General features: G+C 40.8%; 1 protein-coding gene across 3 annotated transcripts in view; it reads right to left on the bottom strand.

The window, feature by feature from the left end:
• Window positions 1–25,729, bottom strand: part of FAP (fibroblast activation protein alpha) — a 257,755-nt gene that overhangs the window by 12,944 nt on the left and 219,082 nt on the right. For all 3 annotated transcript variants that reach the window (XM_029605610.1, XM_029605611.1, XM_029605612.1), the window contains 4 exons: window positions 15,158–15,257; window positions 10,510–10,574; window positions 4,005–4,077; window positions 3,675–3,748 (listed from right to left, as the gene is read on the bottom strand). In XM_029605610.1, coding sequence (XP_029461470.1) covers window positions 3,675–3,748; window positions 4,005–4,077; window positions 10,510–10,574; window positions 15,158–15,257 — 312 coding nt within the window. The remainder of the gene's footprint in view (window positions 1–3,674; window positions 3,749–4,004; window positions 4,078–10,509; window positions 10,575–15,157; window positions 15,258–25,729) is intronic.

Consider the following 25,729-nt stretch of genomic DNA (forward strand, 5'->3'; position numbering starts at 1 on the left):
ACCCTGGATCTCAGAGGTAAAAGCTATCAGTGGAGAACTGGTTACAGATAGGGTCTATTTTATTTCTAGGTGCCTTTGGAGACAGCATCAGCGTTCTAACTCACCCAGGAGTTACACTAGCATTAATCAATACGCCTCCACTTATGTGAGCAAATGCTGTACCTCAGATGGGTTTAAAAGTTGGGCTCTTTACACCTTATTGGCTATGTCAGGAGACAACTTATAAAGATGGTCCATTGAATCCATCTTTTTTTTCATTGTGTAACAGCTCTCTCTATTTAGTAATTTGGAGAAAGGTACCAAAAATACACTGTGCATATAGGTGATAATTTTCAAAAGGAGTTACGCGCGTAAATGTAACTACTTTTGTAGCATTTACTTGAACAAGGTGTACGTAGGCAAGTAAATCCTATGGACAATTCAATGGTATATATTGTAGCAATTTTTAAAAGCCCAGTTTTACTTGAGTAAATGCTTTTTAAAATCAGGCCCATAGTGGATAATTTTCAAAGGTATTTCTGTGGGTAAAATAGTGCTTTACCCACAGAATGGCCTATTGTAAAATTGTCCTCTTGATATGCAGGTAAACTTATATAGGTGTGCCCTGTATGTGTGTAAGTTTATCCAAACTTAGCAGAGGTGTTTCTGGGAGCAGTGGGTTTGTACTTGTATAAATACTTTTACATTTTCTATTTACATAAATTTTCCTGAAAAATCTGTGTGTACAAATTAGCAGGTGTAATTATATGTGGTTAGTTTTTGTGGGAAAATTTTCAAAGTGATTACGTGCACATAAATTTGCTTTGAAAAATTGTGTAACTTATGCACATACTTCCAACTATTTTTTTTTATTTATTCAGATTTGATTTCTCACTTCAATATTCAAAGAATGTAAAGGCAAATTACAATATATCATCAATCAACAACAAATAATACAATACAACATTTTCAGAACAAAATTGAAAGAGTCAATTAAAACATATACTTCTCTAAAGATTCCACTAAAATCTAGGCTAATTCTAATTAATTGACCCTGATCAGTCAAAAATAGGTGCTAAAGACTGAATCTTGGGACAGTCCTTCCATGACCATGCCTGCTAAACTTAAACAAATGTTTTCTGAATGACGTATAATCATCTCCAGTCTGATGTCTAATGGCAAGGGGTTCCATAGGACTGGGCGCATGAAAGTAAAAGCTGCCCTCCTGGCAAGTGTAAGTCTTAGGACTTTTAATAGGCCCTTTTGGGTCTGAACACAAGTTCCCTGTCTGAGTATAAAAACTCAAGTGATCCGTAAGGATGAGCGACCTTTGTCATAGAAAACTACAGACAAAATTTTAAATTGTGTCCGCCGACACACAGGGAGCCAATGAAGTTCTCATAATAGGGGAGTAACAAGGAAATCTCGCCCTTGCGCCACATAAAATTCTATCAGCTGTGTCCTGTAGCAACTGCAACTTCCTAAGGGCTGATGTTGAGAATTACCATTGTATTTGACAGTACAGCATAAGCAATCTATTCTAAATCAGATTGTACAAAACAAGAGCACATTTTCTGAAGCACTCTAACAGAGCAAAATGAAAGTTTCACCACAGTGGATAGTTGGGGGGGGGGGGGGGGGACGGGACGGGACGGGACGACAAAGGACTAATTAACATCAAGGATTACTTAGAGAGCCCAAACCTCCTTTTCAGGAAGCAATGCCACCCTCAACATTGAGGTACTCAGGGAGGAGAAGGAAATAACAGAAAAACGGAATTAATTCTTTGCCTAAGTCTTTACTGAAGAGGATGTTGGGAACATACATCAGAAATTTTCTTTGATGGCAATAATTCTGAGCAATTAAAACAAATCTCTGAGGATAGGGAAATACCCACAGTACTTGAATGTAATCACTTTGAAATGCCTGATAGGTGGAATATAAATCAAATTTAAAAAAATAAATAATGGAGGATGTAAGAGATCAAATAAACAAACTAAAGCATATGAAATCATGAAGACTAGATGGAATCCACCCCAGAATTCTAAAGAACTCAAACCTGTTATTAGTAACCTGTAACCTATCATTTAAAACATTCACAATGCTTGAAGGCTGGAGGGTGGCCAATGTAATGCTGATTTTTAAAAGGGCTCCAGGGATGATCCAGGAGAGCTTGATTTCAGTGTTGGGCAAAATAATAGAAGCTATTCTGAAATACAAAATTACCGACCATATGTATAGATATGGCTTTATCGGGAAGAGTCAACATGGTTTTAGCAAACAAACGTCTTAAAAATTACAAATCTATTAGATTTTTTTGAAGATGTAAAAAAAGAAGATAAATAGGAGACAGATGATATAATGTATATAGATTTTCAGAAGCCATTAAATCAAAGTCCCCCATAAGAGACTACACATGAAATGAAAAAGGCATGGGATAAATTAATAACTGGTTAAAAGACAGGAAACAGAGTAGAACAAAATAGTTTTTAAATGGAGAAAGGTTGATAGTGGAATACCCCAGAGAGGTAATCAAATTTTCAGATGACATGAAATTATTCAAAGGAGCCAACTGGGAGGAAGTGCAGAAGGACCTTGCAAGATTGGGAAACTGCGATTCTGAAAGATTAAATTTAATGTGGAAAGTGCAAAGTGATACACATAGAAAAATATAATCCCAACTGCAGGTACACAATGCTGGGTTCTGTATTGGTAGTCACTTCTCAGAAAATCGACCTTGGGAGTTCTTGTGAACAATAGATTGAAATCCACAGCTTAGTGTGCAGCAGAAGTCAAAATTACAAATAGAATGCTAGGAATGATCCAAACAGGAAGAAGAATAAATCAGAAAATATATTGCCTCTGTGACCACATCATGAGTATTGTGTGCAATTCTAGTCGCCTCATCTCAAAAAAGACATAGTGGAACTGGAAAAGGTGTAAAGGAGGGCTACAAAACTGATAATGGGGATGGAATAGATCCACTACAATTCGAAGCTACACAGCTTGGAAAACAGATGGCTGAAAGAGGACATGATAGAAGTTTATAAAATCATGAGTGGGTTAGGAAAGGTAAATAAAAGATGGTTATTTACCATTTCAAATAGTTCTAAAACATGGGGATATTCCATGAAACTAACAACCAGCAGATTTAAAAAATTCATAGAAAGTACATTTTCACTCAGGGGTCAATTTTAAAATCTGCCCGAGCGCGTCCACGTATCCGCAGTTCCTGGAGAGCGCGCATGGATGCACCGATTTTATAACATGCATGCATCGCCAAATGCATGTTATAAAACACGGTTCCTGCGCACGCCAATTTTAATATCGGCGTGCACAGGTGCGGGCGGGTGGCATCACATGTGCACAACGGGGGGTATGTTACAAAAATATGCGCAGCAATGCAAGTAGGGTATTCCCAGCAGCTGTACCACTGAATATCCCCTTTAGCCAGATATCTATATTCGGCTACCTTAACTAGTCACACAGTGGTTGAATATCAGCCCCAGAATTTACTAAATATATTGGCCTTAGAAAAAAATTCACATTTTCCAAGCACAGAAATTAAATTCACTTGAAATATTAAACTAGATAGAATATTTTTTTTAAGAAATGTTCAGTCATGAATATGCAATGGAGAAGAGTTAACACAATGGTTTTGTAATTCTGTACTGAAAATACATCTGACACTTTACCATTGCCTGAAAATCCACGTGTGCATTAACCAGTGCATTAGATATTTGAGCAGACTGTTGAAAATGTACGTTATCTGAAAAGAAAAAAAAGAACAAGGTACCTGTTAAATATTTAACAGATGAGATTATAGTACATTAACTGGAAATGATCATCTCCAATTACCCATTGATATAGTTGACACTACCATCATTGAGTAATCATCACCATATACTGTATAAAAAGGTACCAAGCACACCCACGTATTGCACTTAATCAGAAGTAAAAGAGGGTACTTAATGTTTCTCAAACATAGTGATGCTGGCTCTGTATTTGTACTGCAGAAACCTCACCATCTGCTGTTCCATGGATGAGCAGATAATCTACATTTTTGAAATTTTCTGCTCTTGCCATCACAGTTGAGTTCTGAAAAAGGTAAACCATGATTAGTTCAGCAGATGTGATTTATGATGCACATTTAATATAAAAGGCTTTTCTTTAACAAAGTCATTACTTTTTATAAACATCTAAGAAACCAAACTGTAGATTATTCATAAATAATACAAGACCTGGTTATTTAAACAGGCCTATCCCAACGCCTCTCAACCCTAGCATTTGACTTCTCCTCAACACTCATTATTTCCCTCTCCCTAGTACAGTGTCCCCCCGCCCCCCTACACACCCTCCCTCCCTCACCACCCCATCCATTTTATGGCTTCCTGATATTCAGTCACCACCTCTCCTTCCCATCGCCACCACCTGCCCCCTTGTACAGTTCCTACCCCACCCCGCCTCCCCTATGCGCTTCATCCCCCACCCCGCGCTACCCCCCACTCTGTCGCCTCTTGTATATAATTAATTTATGTCCAACCTGGTTAACCACATGTAATCTCATTTAATAACTGTGGCGCCCGTTGGCTCTACAGTAAAGTTGTCACCTTTTAACTTCCTATCCTTCCTCCATCTATCATTGTAATTTCCTTTCTCAGTTGTCTGTAAACCGACATGATGTTTTTTTTACGAATGCCGGTATATAAAAGTTATAAATAAATAATAAATAAATAAAAATAAATATACAGAATTTCAGGAATTAAAGGGCTAATTTAATCACCAGTATGTGGTGACAAAAATGTGACAAATGTGACAAAAAAAACAGCAAATGTGTAAATGAAACTGGATATTAGGGATGTGCATTCATTTAAAATGAAAAGTGCAAAATGCAACAAATAAGGTTAATACATTTCATTCGGGGGGCCCCCGAACCAAATCAGGATTCCCCAAATGAAACAAACCTTATTTGTTCATTTCAATTTAAACTAATGCATCAGGCCTAGACCTAGGACTACAGCTAGGGCTTCGCCTAGGGCATTTGCCAAGGCCCAAAGCAGGAGTTGCGGCTTATGCCTGAGTGTGACACCGGTGCCTTGCACTAAGCCCAAAGCTGGGGCCTCGCCTAGAGCCTAGCCCAAGGCCCAAAGCATGGGCTGCGTCCCAGGCCTGAGTATGATACCAGGGTCTCGGCAAAGGCATAGGCTGATGCTGGGGCCTTGGCTGAGAACCCCAAAAATTAAAAAAAAACAAAAAAAAAAACCTTACCTGATCTACCGGGTATCTGACGAAGGCTGTGTCCCAATGCCGGGGCTTCAGTCCAATACAGGACTCAGAGGCCAGGTCCCAATGCCAGGGCCTTGGCCCCAACCCAGGCCTGACATTGCGACCTGACACAAGAGGCAGGGTTCCAAGGCCTAGGCCAGAGCCTGAGCTCAGGCCTGATGCCATGACACAACCAAGAGGCCAGGTCCAGGCACTGGGGCCTTGCCCTGGACCCAGGCCCAATGCTGTAACCAGACCAGAAGGCTGAGTCCCAATGCTGAGGCCTCGGCCCAGACCCAGGTCTGATACTGTGACCCAACCTGGAAGTCGTAGCCCAATGCTGGGGCCTAGGCCAAGAGGCCTAGGAGCTCCTCTTCGGGTCCTCTTCACTCTTCAATGCCATATGACAAGGCTGTGACCCGGCCTCTGGGTTGGGTCGCAACATCAGGCCTGTGTCCAGGCTGAGGTCCCGGCATAAGAACCCAGCCTCCGGGTTGCAGCATCAGGCCTGGATCTGGGTATGGCCTAGGCAGAGGCCTCAGCCTTAAATAGGCTAAGGCTGCAGCGACCTACGCAACCTCAGCCTACGCAAGTCTGAGGCTTCAGCATAGTCCTTGCTGGTGGATCCTCACTGGGCTGGACGATGGCCTGGGGGAATACTGGCCCCAGCATTTTTAAGGAGTGTAGGAGGGAGGCTTTGCTTTCATTTTTTGGCGGTTTTTGGCTTTTTTTTTTTCGGCTTGATTCTTTTTTTTCACACGAATGAAATGAATCAACATAGTAACATATAGTAACATAGTAATGACTGCAGAAAAAGACCAAAATGGTCCATCTAGTCTGCCGAGCAAGCTTCCTAAGGTAGTAGAATCAAGCAATCCACGAATCAAAATTTGTGGGGAAAAAACCTCCTGAAAACGAACCAAACAACAAAAGTGAAATTTTTTCCCTTGTACATCCCTTGTACATGTCTCATTTATGGCAGGAGAGAAATAAGGGATCTAAAAGTAAGTAAAAATCTGCTTGTCGGTATATCAATTTTTCAGTCCAATCCTCCATGCTAACCAGGCCTAAATTAATGGACCAGTTTGCATGGGGGAAAATCTTAAGGATCCCTATCCAGCACCTACCATTTCTTAACAAATCTTCTCTATTTTCCATCTAGCATCTTATAATCCTTCCCATACATACTCTCTCTTCACTCTGAATGCTTCTTTTGCACTCAAAATAAAACCACCATTTTTTAAATGACTCACTGAAGGCAGGACCAAAGGGGTATCGCTCTTGCCCCTTTCTTGAAGACTCCTCCCAATGGAAGGGGTAAAGAGGATCAGGAAAGTCCCTGGCTCTAGCACATACTTTACGGCAGTCAGAGGGCCCAGGGAGGCCTTGGCTGGACTCGGTGACACCTGACCCCCAAGCCTAGATTTTTAGGGCAGGAAGGTGTCAGAGGGGCCTGTGCAGGCCCTGGCTAGACTCAGCCCAGGCCTTGAGTTTTTGCTAAGGTATGGGAGGGTGTAGGAAATCTCAAGGAGGCCATTATTATTTCTCTCTATTCAGAACAAACAAAACATGGTCTCATTCTTTCCAGTTTTTGCATCCATGCATAATGAAAGCACATCCATATTGTCAACACCATCTACAAATACATTTGCCTTTCTAGATCTTCTGCAATATCACTTTTTGGAAAATTGATTAGGATCATCTCCAAAACTGAATCCTGAGAAGCCTCACTAGTGACCTTCTTCTCCATCCGTAAACTTCATTAAATACCACCCTCTATATCTTCTAAGCCAGTTTACCACCTTAAAACTCATCCCCAAGCCACCCACCTTATTTAAGAGTCTATGTGAGCAGTTTGAAAGACCATATTGAAATATGGGTAGATTATATCTAATGTTCTTCTTTGATAAAATTCCATGGTCATCCAGTCAAAGTGAAGCCCCCTACTTCAGTGTTTAGGGCCGAACTGGTGAAGACGACACACTCAGTCCCAAGGCTAAGTTCTAATTCTACATACAGACCTTTCACCCTGGCATGTGGATTCTTCATGTGGAGAAACTGACCTTGCTTAACATCCCGGGATGCAACCCATCCAGCCCCATGGTTTTGTTCACTTTCAGATTTGCTAGTTACACATAAACATGCTGGGCTGCATAGAGAGAGGAATATAGAGTAAGAAAAGGGAAGTGATTATTCCCTTGTACAGGTCCTTGGTGAGGCCTCACCTGGAGTACTGTGTTCAGTTCTGGAGACCGTATCTACAAAAAGACAAAGACAAGATGGAAGCGGTACAGAGAAGGGCGACCAGGAAGGTGGAGGATCTTCATCGGATGACGTACGAGGAGAGATTGAAGAATCTAAATATGTACACCCTGGAGGAAAGGAGGAGCAGAGGCGATATGATACAGACTTTCAGATACTTGAAAGGTTTTAATGATCCAAAGACAATGACAAACCTTTTCCGTAGGAAAAAAATCAGCAGAACCAGGGGTCACGATTTGAAGCTCCAGGGAGGAAGATTCAGAACCAATGTTAGGAAGTATTTCTTCACGGAGAGGGTGGTGGATGCCTGGAATGCCCTTCCGGAGGATGTGGTGAAGACCAGAACTGTGAAGGACTTCAAAGGGGCGTGGGATAAACACTGTGGATCCATAAAGTCAAGAGGCCGCCAATGAAGAGTGGGTGACTTGCCAGAATGATGGCTACTGTCTGGAGACAATACCCTTATTCAATAAACGTACACATGCTTACTGTGACTCCAACATCGTTCTAGCTTCAACAGCAAGAGGAAATGTGGAATAAAGGATCTGCACTCACAAAGGGGGGAGTAGCTGGCTTGTTACGGCGGTTACTACCCCAAACCAAATAAGCCTGTTACTTCAATTTCTATGCATATACAGCATAGTTCTCTGCTTCAACGGCAGGGGAGAAGAAAAAACTGATACTACACACATCCAGCAGAGCTCTCTGCTTCAACGACAGGGGAGAAGAAAAAAGGGTTCACACTCACAAAGCGGGGAGTAGCTGGCTTGTTACGGCGGTTACTACCCCAAACCAAATGTGCCTGATACTTCACTTTCGATGCATATCTGATCTTCATTTTCCTTCTTACTCCTAGTTATTGATTCCCTGTTACATGTAACTGCTTTTCTGCACCATTGTTCAAATTGTAAAGTTTATTGCACCCCTGTTTCTTGTGAACCAGCATGATGGGACTACAGTCTTGAATGTTGGTATATAAAAAAACTTAAATAAATAAATAAATAAATAATATCCAGCATGGCTCTCTGCTTCAACAGCATGGGAGAAGAATAAACTGATACTTCAAGCATATCCAGCATAGCTCCCTGCTTCAACGGCAGGGGAGAAGAAAAACAACCAATAAGGGCTTTATAACATAGTCTGAGTAAAACAAATAAGCATGGGTGTAGCTTGCTTATTGCGGCGGTTACTACCCCTACTACCCCTAACTAACCAAGCTAGATATTTCACTTGGATGCAGCTCCATCACTGCTTTCTACATTAATGGTGGGGGTGGAAGGGAAATAGAACCAAGAGCTAAGAGAAACAGATAAGTATGAAAGAAAAAAGTGTGTGAAGCTTGCTGGGCAGACTGGATGGGCCGTTTGGTCTTCTTCTGCCGTCATTTCTATGTTTCTATGTACATGGCATTGTATCTAACCCAGTCCTATATGTTCCCTTGGCAACCATCAGAAGCCCTTCTCCATCAGTGAAAACTGATCAGAAGTATTTATTTAGCATTTCTATAGTTTCTTCATCTCTCTGCACACATTGGGGCATATTTTAAAAGCCTTACGCGCCTGGGGGGTTATGCACGCCGGGCCTATTTTCAAAAGGCCCGGTGGTGAGCGTAAAGCCCCGGGATTCATGTAAGTCCCAGGGCTTTACTGAATGGGCGAGCAGGGGATGGGGCAGGGGTGGGTCGTAGGCAGAGTTGAGGCCTCTGGTGCTGTGCCAGGGGATCGCGCGCCGGCCAACTGCAACCTATGCCTGCCCAGAGGGAGGCACAACTTATAAATAAAGGTTAGGGGGGTGTTTTAAGTAGGCTGGGGGGGGCAGAAGGAAAGTTCCTTCCGAGGCCGCTCCGATTTCAGAGCGGCCTTGGAGGGAATAGGGAAGGTCAGCAGGGCTCCCCAAGGGCTCGGCGCGCAAGGTGCACTATTGTGCACCCCCTTGTGCACGCCGATCCCGGATTTTATAACATGCGCATGGCTGCGCGCGCATGTTATAAAATCGGGCGTACATATGTGCTCGCTGGGTTGCCTTCCTTCTTTCAATGACATACTTAAAGTTGTGTTGCCTCATTTTACTTCTTTTGTTATCTTTTCTTCCATTCGTGCTTTGCCATCCGGACTTCTTTTCCTGCATCTTTCAGTTTCTCCAGATATTCTTGTTTTGTGGATCCTGTGTATTTTGTGAATGCTAATCTTTCTGCCTTAGCCACTTCTTTGTAGAACCCTAATGGTTTCCTTTCCCTCTTACTTTTATTTAATTTCCTGACATAAAAATCTGTTGTGATTACTCTAGCTCTTTTTAGTTTGGTCCACTGTTCTTCTACTTCATCCATCTCCTTTGACTCTCTCATCAAGATATTTTCCCATTTTTGAAATCCAGGACTTTCAGTTTTGTATGATTCCCATCCACCTTTGATGTTATATCAAACAATTCTGTCTCATGATCATTGGTGCTCAGGTGGGCACCTGCAATATATTAGAGGCCTGTCTCCATTCATAAGTACTAGTTCTGATATTGCCCCTTCCTTCATGTGTTCTATCAACATTTGTCTGAGGACAGCCCTTTGAAGGGAGTCCAGGATTTCTCTACTTCTAACCAAATCCACTGTATGATTACACCAATCAACATCTGTCAGGTAAAATCTCCCACCAATACCAGGTTTTCCATCTTTCCCAGCTTTTGGATGTCTTCAGCCAGATCTCTGTCCAGTTCCTCCAACTAAATAAGAGGTCTGTAGACCAACCCAATGTAGAAGGAAGTGCCATCTCTCCTATACAATACAGCCCACATTGCAACCTTTTTTCCCCCCAGTCCCAGCATTTTTGTTGCTCTGATTTTATTTTAATTAAAAGAGCTAATATATAGGATTCTTTTCTGTGAAATTGAGAAATAAAAAAGAAATAAAAAGAAATAAAAGAAACTTGACTAACCTCTTAGTCAGTCCCAATATACAGTAAGGTAAATCAACTTAAAGTAATGAAAAAAAAATAATTCCATTAGAATTCTTACCTTATAATGGTCAAGGTTATCTGACTGAGTTGGGAGACCCATATAACGCTCAGTGTAGATGGATGCTGCAATATTTAAAACCCAATAGGGAACATTTATTGTAGCATCATGTGAACTTATAGTAATGTTCATATTTTTTTCTACTTTCCACCTTTAGCACTGTTTAATTCCATTAAGACACATCTAAGACTATTGCCTCAGGGATTTAATTGACAAGTCTCCTGAGATCAAACCCTTTACTGCTATTATTTTGCCAGTAAAGCTAAAGGGCAAAGGTTTTCTCTCCTTCCTGGCTTCCCAAAGGCTAGGCATTTATTTATGTATGGATTTATGTACAAGCCTAAGTCTATGCCTAAGGTGGCAAATTGCCCCACTGCTCCAAAATCCTGTCCCAGATCACTGAAGGCAACCCTCCCCCTCTGGCAATATTATTAGATTTAAATAACAATTGGAGTTTTAATAATCAAACTATTTTCTATCCACAATTTTCTTTGCATTGATATAGTCAAACTGTAGTGTTTTTTTTAAACTATGCATGTTTCTTATGTACCCCACTCTGAACACTGGATAGTGAGAATAAATAAATAAATAAATAAATAAATACATTAAATTGATACATTTAGGAAATTCATCCAGCATCAGCATTGTGTATAAGCTGGTACCTATGAAGCAAAAAAATGCTTTATGCAGTAAGACAAAGACCTAGATTTATCATTTTGCTATAAATTTTGCAAGAATAGCGGCAGTGATTTTAAAAAAAAGGGTGTGGTTAGGGTAATTTTCGAGATACCGCAACACATGCTATTTTACCACAACAATCATTAAATTTATCGCACCTGCAATATTTTCACATTTTAAATTACGAAGTGCCCAGACAGACTTTTCAACATTTTGGGCTGGGGAGAGAAGGGGGGGGGGGGAGGGGGGGGGTGAGGGAGAGAGAGCGAGAGACTCTTTATAAGGCTCTCATATAAGTAAACTATTTATACCACTGTAGGATAGCAACTAGGTAGAGAGTGCATCAAACTAGATCGAGAGTACATTGTACAAATCTCATCTTTGTATACCTTTCCTCACTCCTTATCACATCAAATCTTCACTGATGTGTACTGTGCTGTTCGTACCTCTGACTGTGCATGTAAAACTACCCCCCAAAACCTTGGCCACTACCAAAACCTCACCCCGAGTTACTGGTTTCCCCTCCTACGGTGGTATAAAAAGTTGACTAATATGCGTGCCTCCCCAAAAGCCCTCGCGCTCTCTCTCCTCCCTTCCCCTCTTCTGCCAGAAACGGGATTTGCAGTTGTTAGTGCAAATCCCGTTTCTGGCATATCGCACATCATAACACCAGGAAAAATGTTGTAGATATTTCCAGCATCAAAACCCACAATAACATGCCTTACACTATCGCATGCAACGCTAAGCACCCCTCATTTTAATTTACTCTGCCTTAGCTCCGCCCAAACTCCTCCCATTCAGAAAAAATTTTAAAAGTTGCATACTCATCTCGCAATGCGTTATTTATAAATACCCGTGATAAGGCCCTAACCCGATTTGATAAATGTATCTTAGGTATCTAAAGTATCCAAACAAAACCTCGTAACATATTTTTAAAAATCACCACATAGCTATTCTTTTAGCAGGACACTAATATTTTTTAATCTTAAAATGTTCTGGACACTGAGAGGATAGAAGCAGTCGAGAGAGCAGAAATAAAAGTGGGATATGGGTCGGCAACATTAACCCTATACAATGAGGCTTAAAATGCTCAAAATTATATTCATTGAAAGAGAAAGGGAAAGACAAATGTGGCAGAAATATTGAAATATGTAGTAGTCTTCAATAGGTGCAATATTCCATAGAAAATCCGGGCTAAGGGGCTATGATATGAAGTTGGAAGGAGAGAGACTCAGCAGAACTATAAGAGAACATAAGAAATACTATACTGGGTCAGATCAAGGGTCCATCAAGTACAATATACTGTTTCCAAAAGTGGCTAATCCAGATCACAAGTACCCGGAAGAAACCCTTCTCCTCCAGGAACTTTTACAAACCTTTTTTAAACCAAGCTATGCTAGCTAACTTTACCACATCCTCCAGCAATGAATTTTAGAGCTTAACTATGCGTTCAGTGAAAAATAATTTTCTCCATTTGATTTAAATGTGCTCCTTACTAACTTTATGGAGTGGTTCTCTAGTTTTGTATTTTTTGAGCAGGTGGTAGATGTTGGCCTAGGCCAAGGCCCAGAAGTCAAACCCAGCCTCCAGACTGGGCTGTAGCATCGAGCCCTGGCCTAGACTGAGGCCTAGGCATTGGGTCCTGGCCTCCAAGTCTGGGCCTTGCATAGGTTCTAGGCCAAGGTCATGGTGACCTACCATGGCCAAAACCTATGTAAGTCTGAGGCTTCAGGACCAGCTGGCCCTGATGCCTAGGCCCAGGCCTAAGCCTCAGCCTTGTTTAGGTTTAGGCCATGGTAGATCACCATGACCTCATCCTAAGCCCCATGCAAGGCCCCAGCTTGGGCCGGGTCCAGGGCCTCATCTGCAGATTACCCTGGACCGGGTAAGTGGTAGCCAGCGCCGGCATTTTTCCAGGTTGGAGGGATGGGTAGGGGGCTTGGGTGGACCCATTTTTTTTCTGTTTTTTTCAATGTTTATTTAATTTTTTTTAAACTAAAGAACCAAAATAAACATTGTACAAAACAAAATTTGTGGGAAAAAAGCTCCCCAGAATTGAAACAAAATGAAAAATGAACAAAATTTTCCTCCTACACACCACTAGGTTTGGGAGTACCCCTGTCTGGGAAAATTCACAGATCAAGAAAATTTGCCAAAACTCGCTAAGAGAAGGAAGGGAGAGGAACATAGGTAAGTGTTCAGCTTCCTAAAAGGTACTGGAAGGGCCTAGGTTAGAAGGGTACCTGTCCGAGAGATGACCATTTTCTAATGTGTTTAGAGAAGAAAGAGACTGAATCTTATTTTGTGTTTTGGATTTATGTGGTTGATGGTACTCAATTAATTGTACATGACCTTCCCCATGTGCCCTGTTGCCCAAGTGCTGACTGGGATGGAGGCTATACTATTCAGGCCTTTAAAGGGCCAATATTCAAAATCTCCAAAATGGCTATTTTATCTGGCTAGCAATAACTGGGTAAGTTATCTGGGATATTCCCACTGAATACTGAGGATTGAAATTATCTGGCTAACTTTAACTAGATAATTTCTAAACCTAACTGACTAATTTTAAATATTGCTGACTAGGTTTAAAGTTATCCAGCTTCATGTGGCCAAATAACTAAAGACCTAACTGGCTATATTCCAAATATAGCTGGTTAAGTGGCCATATGGTTAAAAAAAACAAAACCTAAACAGCAGTAGTCCCGTGCAGGCCTGGCAGCTCAAATCACGGACTCCCCAACAAAAACCACTCAAATTGGCCCTGCTAGGCTGAGCTCCCCAACCCCACCCCCCAAAATCCTTCCAAGTAGTCAATTTAAAAAAACAGGAGTAAGCTTGTCAGTCTACCCTCCTCCCCCTGCCCCCAACCTGGTTAAGGAAATCTGACAATAATGCACCTACCCTCCTCTCTTATCCCTCCCACTTCAACCCTTAATTTTCCATCTGCATAACACCTTTGCAAAGGTATTTCTAGCCCCAGGAATGCCCCAGAATACAAAAGAGGTGGCATGGAGGCAATCTGGGGGTGGGGCTTAACTTTATCATGGCAATACTAGCATTCAGCGCTACCTGGCTACGTTTTGCCCGGTAAGTCTGGCCGTGATGGAGAGGAGGTCCATAGTCTTCTTGGTAAACTCACCTGGTGAACTTTAAACCTAGCTGGATATACATTATTCAACCACTTTTCATTTCATGTTGAATATCCTGGCTAAAATTACCCAGGTAAGTTTACCCACTCAGTATGGTCCTCTTCATCTCCCCGTACTTTGTTTTACTGCATAGCATGAGAATAAAATATGTATTCCTCCTTCCCTCTTCAGTTTGGAAATTTTCATGCAATTCAGGTACAAAAAAATATGCTACCAACCAGGCCATCCATTCTAGAGGTGGTACATGTCTGCTTCTGAAACATTACACTATATAATATATTGAAGCCCTTCTTGGAAAAAAGATATTGATTATATCAAAATTATTGATATCATCTCTACAATTCTTTTTGATTTATTTTCTTCATACTTACCTTACAAAGCAAGTAGCTTCAGTTTATTTTATACCTGTATCTTAATGCTTTACCATATCAACCAGCATTTGTATTACAAAATATGAATGTTTCATTTGGAATAAATTTGCTTTTAAATTAGTAAATATTAATTATCATGACTGACTGGAAGTATGCATTGACACTATGGATGATATTGTTCTTGAAAAAAACAGTCACTATTCATCTCATTTGAGCAGTTTGAACTCCAAAGATTACAAAATTTGGATCAATCAGTTGTTGGTTTTCAAGAAGAATTCACTGATGGGTCCAGAGATCCAATTTAAACAATGGAGTCTTATAGCAGTTTTCATTTCCAAGTTATTATATTGTTATATAGTTTAAATACATTTCTTGATCTTCACCCAACAGATTTATAGATTAATTAAATATTGTTACATTCCCAAGTTATTTTTAGTAATATTTCCATACCGTAATACTCCCAGTTAGCAACTGGAGCAACTGCCATTCCACATTTGAATAGTCGAGATCCAGATGCAAGAGCCAGTGATGCTACATATCCCCCATAAGACTCGAAAAATAAAATAAAGGTTAATGTTGATCTTAATGCAAATACAACTGAGAAGGGAAATAATACATTGTATCCAGTTTAGCATATCTAAAGATTATTAACAACAACAAGCTAAAAATATAGGGGTAGCTTTTAAAACATGCGCCCAGGCGAACATGTGCAAGCACTACCTGGCGCGCACACATGTATGCCCGATTTTATAACCTGCGCGCGCAAGTTATAAAATTGGAGGTTGGCGCGCACAAGGGGGTGGCACAATTGTGCAACTTGTGCGAACCGAGCCTGCGCCGAGCCGCACTGCCTTCCCCCATTCCCTCCCAGGCCGCTGAAGTAAGTTGTGAAACAAAAAAAAGAAGACAAAAAAGGTGGGGGGAAAGGGTGGGGGAGGTAGGGGAAGGGAAGGTGGGGTGGGGGGAAGAGAAGTTCCCTCTGAGGGTGCTCCGATTTTGGAGCAGCCTCAGAGGGAATGGGGGAAGGCAGCACGGCTTGGCGCACAGGCTCGGCACGGGCCCGGAATGTGCAAGGTGCACAATTGTGCACCCCCTTGTACGCGCTGACCCCCGATTTTATAACAGATACTGTAACTAGATATAACAGCAAGTACTTCAATCCCATTAAGGGAGTAAAGCAAAATTACAAAGAAAGAAAACAAAACTTGGCAGCAGGGTGGAGTACAAGTTCCAAGCACACATCTCAATTTTCTGTGGGGGAGAATGGTTGGAGACATTTAAGAAAGAAATAATTGGAGGTAGAGGTGGGAACAGGAAGCTGGTGAAAGGTTCAGCAGATATTCTATGGAGGAAGACTGAAACAGGAAACTGGTGAAAGGGTGTAGAGTTCTGAAGAAGGGGACAAGAAGGTAGTTGGGGAGAAGGACTGGAAAGGATCTAGAGAGAAGTTAGATAAGTCAGAGTAGGAGTAATGGAGGACAGGATAGCAATGGAGGGATAGAGAAGGGTGATAGGAAAAGATTAAAAGCAAAGTATATGGATCTTGAATAGTGTGGGGATATTGGACAGACAGAGATAGGAAAAAAAGATTAGAAATATGTATCAAATGGATAGGGATCTTCAGTTTCAGTTTCTATTTTATTTTTCCTGGGAATTTCAATGTTATAAGAAAATCTGAAAAAATGACTTTCTTACAACAAACAGGAGAAAATTCAGTAGAAAAGTCATTTTTCCTCAGATTTTTTTTTTATTATATCATTGAAATTCCCAGGAAAATTACAATAAAAACTGAAAGCAAAGGTCTCTATCCATGGAGTACACAAAATTTCCAAAGACATTCTTTATCTCCAGCAGATTTCCTCAGCCCCTACCTCCCCAAAAGTAATCACTTTCTCAACCCTCCAAGCCCTCCTCAACCAATAGATAATCCCACTACAGACCCTCCTCATCCTCCCTTCCTCATTCTGCCTGCCAGAGGTGCATTGGGCCACATCCCCATTATCTGAAACTTGAGCCAACTTGTGGTTTGAATGACATATGTGTGTGTGGGGAGATGTTGGGGCTGTGCGTGTGTGTGTGTGTGTGTGGACTGTATATCTGAATAGAGAGTGTATATGTGTATGTAGAGAGACTGTGTGTTTGTAGAGTGTGTGTGGGGATGGTGTGTTGGGAGAGTATATGTCGGGTATTTTTTGTGGTGGATCATGTGTGTCAGTATGAGTTGTGTGTATTGGAAAAGTTGTGTAAGGTGAGTCGGGGGGGGGGGGGAGAGTGTGTTTGTAGGTGTATGTGTGCCTGTGTGTGTTCCAGGCACCAGGGGAACTTGGAATAGGTGTGGGGGATGCGCATCTGTATATTTGTGGTTGCGGATGTGTGTGCATGCACTGCAGCTGCCATTGGTGTATATATGCGTATGTGCACGAATGTGCATGCTCCTTCTGCTAGCTCCTTCTGCTGTCCTGTGTATGCTTTTTCATGTGTACATGATAGAATAGTTTGTGTGTGTATAAAATTCCCGGTTGCAGGAAATTACATGTAAAATTTCTTACCTCTGGAGATTTACACATGTAATTTTTCCATAGCCAGGAATTCTACACACCCAAACTTTTTACACATGTTCACCTAAACAAAATACAGATGAACACCATTATCAGCTGCATAAAACTTTATAATACTTCACTGTAAGGAAAGAATTAAAAGGAAAAGAAATAGACAATCAAGCAGAAAGGCAGTTCCAGAAAGAGAAGAAGACATCAGAAAAGTAAATATGTTATGCATTTAAAAATTCTTTTGGAAAAGTCATGTAAACTTTCGTAATCAGTGGATACTGACAAAAATAGACCTTTTTCTATGATATCATTTACATGGGCGCCTCATTGCTTTACCACTGACTGATGGAACAGAGAAGGAGGTCAGATGCAACAGGAAGACTGTTTTTGATTATCTTCTCCTTTCTATATTTCACATATTTAAAAAATAGGAAAATAATGAGGTAGAAGGTGGCATATTATATCATTAGAGAAACCTGGCAGAATGCTGTTCTTAGTATGGGTTAATCTACTTTCTGGCACAGTTTTTTTTTAATCCAGATATCCCTTGAAATGGAGCGATAATCCTTTAATTCAAGGGAGGTTAAGAGTAACAAAGCTTTGTGCAAGAAAATTGTGTCATATTTCCTTATTTGCAGTTTTGTCTACTTTCATAAAATGTAATTTGTGGTTGAATGCCTTTTTCTTTTTTTCAATATTTACATAGGAAAAAATGTGAGTGAGCAGTAGACTTTTTCAGAGCAAACTGGGACACTCCACTGTTTTTCCATTTGAAAGCAAAAATGGAAGAATAAAGAAGTCTGACATAACATTGTATTTCCTGAAATTAAACTAAATGTATATGGTGCTGTATGGTTCAAGTTTCTTGCACAACATTTTTCACTCATATCTGTACTGAACTGAACAGAAATGTGTTTGTAATTTACTATATTCCATTATGATGCTTCAGTTTAAGGGAGGCTCATGGTAACATAAATTTGTAGGAGAAAGCTACAGTGTGTCATATGTTCTTGCATACATGTACTGAAACTAGACAAAAAAAAGAGGGTTTTTCTAAAAGATGATAGTTCTCCCTGAAAATAATTTTTACCTAATCCCTCTAAAAGCAGAGTATTATTATTACAGAAAAATGCTGTGGTCTGGTCCACACTTTGGTTTCAGTTCAGAAGGGATTCTGGGTATAAAATTGGAAAGAAAAATGTTTCACATATATCTCAAATTTGCATTTGCAATACATATTACACTTAGATAACTTATTATGATTTCACATAAAAGATGTAGGGCTGGCTAGACCTTCCCATAGAGAAACTAGGGGTGTATGTTTAGTTTGAGAGACTCAAGGGGTGAATTGTTTAGTTTGAATAATGGAACAGGTTTATTCCCCAAAAGGGTGGGTCAGTTCTAGATTCTGTATAGATGACTGAGTGAGTCACTGGGAGGAGGCTCAGCTCACATAGCATCTGCTAAAAGACAGGAAACAGAGAGTAGGATTAAATGGACAATTTTCTCAGTGGAAGGGAGTGGACAGTGGAGTGCCTCAGGGATCTGTATTGGGACCCTTACTTTTCAATATATTTATAAATGATCTGGAAAGAAATACGACGAGTGAGATAATCAAATTTGCAGATGACACAAAATTGTTCAGAGTAGTTAAATCACAAGCGGATTGTGATAAATTGCAGGAAGAACTTGTGAGACTGGAAAATTGGGCATCCAAATGGCAGATGAAATTTAATGTGGATAAGTGCAAGGTGATGCATATAGGGAAAAATAACCCATGCTATAATTACACAATGTTGGGTTCCATATTAGGTGCTACAAACCAAGAAAGAGATCTAGGTGTCATAGTGGATAACACATTGAAATCGTCGGTTCAGTGTGCTGCGGCAGTCAAAAAAGCAAACAGAATGTTGGGAATTATTAGAAAGGGAATGGTGAATAAAACGGAAAATGTCATAATGCCTCTGTATTGCTCCATGGTGAGACCGCACCTTGAATACTGTGTACAATTCTGGTCGCCGCATCTCAAAAAAGATATAATTGCAATGGAGAAGGTACAGAGAAGGGCTACCAAAATGATAAGGGGAATGGAACAGCTCCCCTATGAGGAAAGACTAAAGAGGTTAGGACTTTTCAGCTTGGAGAAGAGACGACTGAGGGGGGATATGATAGAGGTGTTTAAAATCATGAGAGGTCTAGAACCGGTAGATGTGAATCGGTTATTTACTCTTTCGAATAGTAGAAAGACTAGGGGGCACTCCATGAAGTTAGCATGGGGCACATTTAAAACTAATCGGAGAAAGTTCTTTTTTACTCAATGCACAATTAAACTCTGGAATTTTTTGCCAGAGGATGTGGTTAGTGCAGTTAGTATAGCTGTGTTTAAAAAAGGATTGGATAAGTTCTTGGAGGAGAAGTCCATTACCTGCTATTAAGTTCACTTAGGGGTAGATTTTCAAATACCGCGAATAGGCGTACTTTTGTTGGCGCTCCAGGCGCCAACAAAAGTACGCTGGATTTTAGTAGATACGCGCGTAGCCGCGCATATCCGCTAAAATCCGGGATCGGCGCGCGCAAGGCTATCGATTCCATATAGCCGGCGCGTGCCGAGCCGCGCAGCCTACCTCCGTTCCCTCCGAGGCCACTCCGAAATCGGAGCGGCCTCGAAGGGAACTTTCCTTTGCCCTCCCCTAACCTTCCCCTCCCTTCCCCTACCTAACCCACCCGCCCGGCCCTGTCTAAACCCCTCACTTTAGCAGAATACATCCTAAAACGCTAGCCAGCTAGCTGGATAAGTCTAAAAAGTGCTACTTCTCCGTCTATCTGACTTAACTGGATATGTAAGGTTTTGAGATGTATCCAGTTAAGTAGCCGTTTTGACGCTACTTAGTTGGATGAATTAGTACATATCTGGATAAGTGCCATTAATTTGCTGGATAACTTGTAATTTATCCAGATAGAACAAAAATGTATTTGTATGATTTTTACATGTGTGCACATATTCCCAGGTACATTGACGCACATTTTATAACCTGCGTATATTACAAATGTGCAGGTTATAAAATACTGGAGCAGTTTTACGTGCACCCAAATATACATGTATATGGGGAGTGCATGCATGTTTTAAAGTTATACTCCCTATGTTTTATACTATTTGAATTACACCATTGTCTGTCTTTGAATAAAGACCAAACTCGATTAGTTTTTATATAATAGTTAATGCTACAGTAATCATCTGTCACCACTCCAGTATTTCCTTACTCTTAATTTATTCTCTAGTTCATGCCATATCAGAAATAAACAATTTACAAGGTATTTCTGCAGACATGTTTCTATTTAATGCATTGTACTTGTACAAAGCAAACATATTAGAGGTCCTTTGATATATTTCCAAACTGATGTTCATTATTTTCTATAGAAGAAAGGCTATGCAACAGATGACATAATACACTTGTGCAAAAAAGTAAAAAAATAAAAACACAACCATTTTGTATTCATCCAAATAGTTAAATAAAGGTAATTTCAGAGTTTCCTGAAAACTATATTCTATAGAGTAGTTCAGAAGTGGTAAATATGTAAGTATTCATGAGGAAAAGCGGTCTTAAAGTAATGTTATGCTTGTAATACAAAAGTTAAAAATAATTCAGATTAATGGTCTCCCAAGCAACTCATCACCCTTTTTCACCATCATTACATAAAAATGACATCATAGATTATTTTGTATTACAACATCCCACAATGACAGCAATGAAATAATGAATATTTATATATATTATATCAGCAGAGAAATCCTTTTGTAAATCCTGCCATAGGTCAATCCCATAGGGATTCTTTGCCCATTATACTTTGCAGAGAAAAGAACGCACAGGAATTTAAAAAATGAAATCTCCGTGCATACTTTACCAGGTCCAGTTCACTCCTCTTCCCGTTCAAGAAAACTACCTGCGCTGTGGATAGCACATGTACTTTTCCCCACATGGGGTAGATGGGAGAAGGAGAATTTTCAGTGTTTTTTTCAGTAGGGGAATACATTCTTGCCCACAAAAATCCCCTTGAGAATTACCCCCAAAATCTACTAAACATAAACTGACTACTTTTAATCTCTTTTCAGTCCTACTAAATGAGAAAGATTTGCTATAATGTACTTTGGAAATATAATTTATTATATGTAGCATCTGACTGTAGAAAAAACAAAATATTTAAATATTGAAGAACAGCAGTATTTTGAGGAAGAAAATGTCTAGTTGAGACAAACAACTGAAGGTTATCCAGCTTCACAAGGTAATATGTATGTTCCTTTTAATTGTAAACCACCTAGTTCCACTTTGTGTGTGTATATGCGGTATATAAAAACCTTTTAAATAAAGAAATAAATGATATGGAAGACCTAAGAAGAAATGCCATGCTGGATCAGACCATTGGTCCACTGAGCTCAGCAGCCTGTCTTTGACAGTGGTCAGTCTGAGTCATAAGTACCCAGCAGATCCCAGAGTAGATCCATTTTTTGTTGCTCATTCACAGGTATCAGCAGTAGAGATGTGAATCGTGTCCTCGATCGTCTTAATGATCGATTTCGGCTGGGAGGGGGAGGGAATCGTATTGTTGCCGTTTGGGTGTGTAAACTATCGTGAAGAATCGTTAAAATCGTGAGCCGGCACACTAAACCCCCCTAAAACCCACCCCAACCCTTTAAATTAAATCCCCCACCCTCCCGAACCCCCCCCAATGCTTTAAATTACCTGGGGATCCAGCGGTGGTCCAGAACGGCGGTGGTCCGGAACGGCCCCCTCAATAGAATCGTGTTGTCTTCAGCCGGCGCCATTTTTCAAAATGGCCACCGCAAAATGGCGGCGGCCATAGACAAAAACGATTCGACGGAGGAGGTCGTTCCGGACCCCTGCTGGACTTTTGGCAAGTCTTGTGGGGGTCAGGAGGCCCCCCCAAGCTGGCCAAAAGTTTCCTGGGAGTCCAGCGGGGTTCCGGGAGCGATTTCTTGCCGCGAATCGTTTTCGTACGGAAAATGGCGCCGGCAGGAGATCGAGTGCAGGAGGTCATTCAGCGGCGGTCCGGAACCCCCGCTGAACGACCTCCTGCAGTCGATCTCCTGCCGGCGCCATACGCGTATGGCTGGCGCCATTTTCCGTACGAAAACGATTCGCGGCAAGAAAGCGCTCCCGGAACCCCGCTGGACTCCCAGGAAACTTTTGGCCAGCTTGGGGGGGCCTCCTGACCCCCACAAGACTTGCCAAAAGTCCAGCGGGGGTCCAGAACGACCTCCTCCGTTGAATCGTTTTTGTCCATGGCCGCCGCCATTTTGCGGCGGCCATTTTGAAAAATGGCGCCGGCTGAAGACAACACGATTCTATTGAGGGGGCCGTTCCAGACCGCCGCCGTTCTGGACCACCGCCAGATCCCCAGGTAATTTAAAGCATTGGGGGGGGGGGTTCGGGAGGGTGGGGGATTTAATTTAAAGGGTCGGGGGTGGGTTTTAGGGGGTTTTAGTGTGCCGGTTTTCCTGCCCTCCCCCTTCCCCCGATTTACGATTTTTAACGATAAATCAGGGGAATTGGTATTGTATCGTGGCCCTAACGATTTTTTGACGATTTAAAATATATCGGATGATATTTTAAATCGTCAAAAAACGATTCACATCCCTAATCAGCAGTAGCTTTCCCAAGTCTACCTGGATAATAATTGTTTATAGACTTTTTCTAGGAGGAATTTCTCCAAATTCTTTTCAATCCCAACTATTCAAGATGCCTTGAACCAATCCTTCAGTAGAAAATTCTACAGCTTGATTGTGTATTGAGTAAAAAAAATATGTTCTACAATTTGTTTTAGATCTGCTACCTGTTGGTTTCATGGAGTTTGCTCTAGTCTTATTCTGGAAACATCAATGTATAATATATATACACTGCCAATTGCTGTAAATGGTTGGAAATCACTCGTAGTACTTTGGATATGTTGGGGATTACTGCAGCAGTGGCACCAGTGACAACTGCTCAATGAATAATATTTTGTACTAATGTCCAAATAATTCAGAATTCAAAACAATGCAAAACAATTTCTACACCATAGAAAGTAGTGAATGGTGACACTTCAAGCATAAGTCACTATAGGAGCTTCATAACACCTGTATGTGCATGAAATACCCAGGTCATGTTTAATCATTGGTCCTAGTCTCTAGTGCTCCTAAATAAACATTTTTTTTTAGAATTTTTTAATGCAAAATAAAAGCATTTACTTCCCTTTGTTGGTTGAAAGCAGCGGCAGCAATAGGAATAAAGTTGCATTGCACCCGACATAACGTCATGTTTCGAAAGAAGACTGCATCAGGGATGAACTTCACAAGAGTGTCAGCGTCTCTATTCAGAGTGAGGTCGCCACATCCAAATTGATCAATGGGTGCAATGCAACTTTATTCCTATTGCTGCTGCTGCTTCCTACCAAGAAAGGGAAGTAACTGCTTTTATTTTGCATTAAAAATTTTTTTTAAAAATTATGTTTATTTAGGACACTAGAGAGGACCAATGATTAAACATGACCCGGGCATTTCATGCAATAAATAGCATGTACGGGTGTTATGAAGCTCCTATAGTGGCTTATGCTTGAAGTGTCACCATTCACTACTTTCTATGGTGTAGAAATTGTTTTGAATGCTGAATTGTTTGGACATTCGTACAAAATATTATTCATTGAGCAATTGTTACTGGTGTCACTGCTGCAGTAATCCCCAACATATCCAAAGCACTGGACATCCTTGAACTCTGCCTGCCTCTGATCACAGCCTGTCTTAGGATACACTCGATCCCAGACTGCTCTGATCCTGCTACGTCAAAGAATCTCCACTATCCAAAGCGGCCCCCTCCTAAGACCTGCCGGCCCCTCACCTGAAGGCTCAAGTGCTGGTAAAGGTGAAGCTCCATTTGGGCCTCTGCCTCGTCCCAGTCTACCTGCCTACTGGAGGGACCTACAGGGCTCCTCCCTGCAAGGTGCATCAACTCTGTCTTGGCCCAAGGGTCCATGTCCGCAATAAAAACGCATGTTAATGCATTGTTTTAAATGTTCATTAGTGCGACAATGTTAACAATGTATTTACTAGCAGCCTTAAATCCTTAGTAAATACTATGTTAAGCAGTTTCCATAACTAATATGATGAGGATATTACTAGTGGTGGGAACAGACCTGCATTCCTGTTGCCAGTATAGCATCAGCATTACTAGCCATGGTAATGCAAACCTCCACCATCATCACCTCACTTCTTAAAGGACCATTGCTAACCTGAATTAAACTTCCATGTCCTCAAGACACTATCATCCCCCCCCCCCCCCAACTCAGCAACAATGCCCACCAGAGCATCAATCTTCCAAATCTTCATCCCAAGCAACAACACTCTCCCAGAACATGACCTCCCCCCTAACAAAACAAAAGTCTTCAGCTCCCAGAATCCCCACACATACACTCTCTGGCAGGTCTTCTTATAAGAACATAAGAATATAAGATATGCCATACTGGGTCAGATCAAGGGTCATTCAAGCCCAGCATCCTGTTTCCAAAAGTGGCCAGTCCAAGACACAAGTACCTGGCAAGAACCCAAACATTACTGGTAAATAGATCTCAAGCTAATATTGCTTATTAATTAATAGCAGTTTATGGATTTTTCCTCTAGGAACTTATCCAAACCTTTTTTAAACCCAGGTACACTAACTGCCGTAACCATCTCCATACTTGCCTACCCCATATGAAGGACCTTGATAGGGTTCTGAACAGGAGTGATCTCCAATTGTTCCTGCCCCTCTGACTTTAATTTTCCAAATGATGCTCCCTTTTACCCATAAAGATTTCCGCAAATTGCATTGTTTAAAGCAATTTGTGATTTTAATATTAATGAACTTTTTTCCATGTATTTGTATGGGATGCAAATCGTCAATATTTTGTTTGCATTATAACTTTAAACCTTGGTTTCTTTATCAGTTTCTTTACATATTATGCATATTAATGCAGATTTAATGCATTTTAAGAGTCAAACTTGTTATTAACTCTAGTAAATATGCCCCAAAGTAAATACAATTATATTACAGAAAATAGTTTAGTGACACATCAGAATACCATTAGGCACTCTCCTAATAACTATAAGGGAAAAGGATGGAACAAGTTAGAAAGAGATTTTTTGAAAGGAAAGCCATGCTTCACTAACTTGCTAAAATCTTTTGAAGCTTTCCTGAGCAGGGTTGACAAAGAATGCAGAATAATTACTATATCATATGCTACACTTGATTTTTTTTACATTTAAGGTTAATGGTTTATGGTGCAGAAATGGAAAACTGGCACATGAAACTAAAATCTAGCTGACAGCAGGAAGCCATGGGTAATAATAAACAGATATTTTGCAAGCTGGAAATAAGTCGAGGCAATGTTTCAGTGGGGTACTTTACTGCCTAACAGATTTTTACAGGACACAATGAGAGCTTAA

The sequence above is a fragment of the Rhinatrema bivittatum genome, chromosome 6, assembly GCF_901001135.1.
Source record: "Rhinatrema bivittatum chromosome 6, aRhiBiv1.1, whole genome shotgun sequence".
Classification (NCBI taxonomy): Eukaryota; Metazoa; Chordata; class Amphibia; order Gymnophiona; family Rhinatrematidae; genus Rhinatrema; species Rhinatrema bivittatum.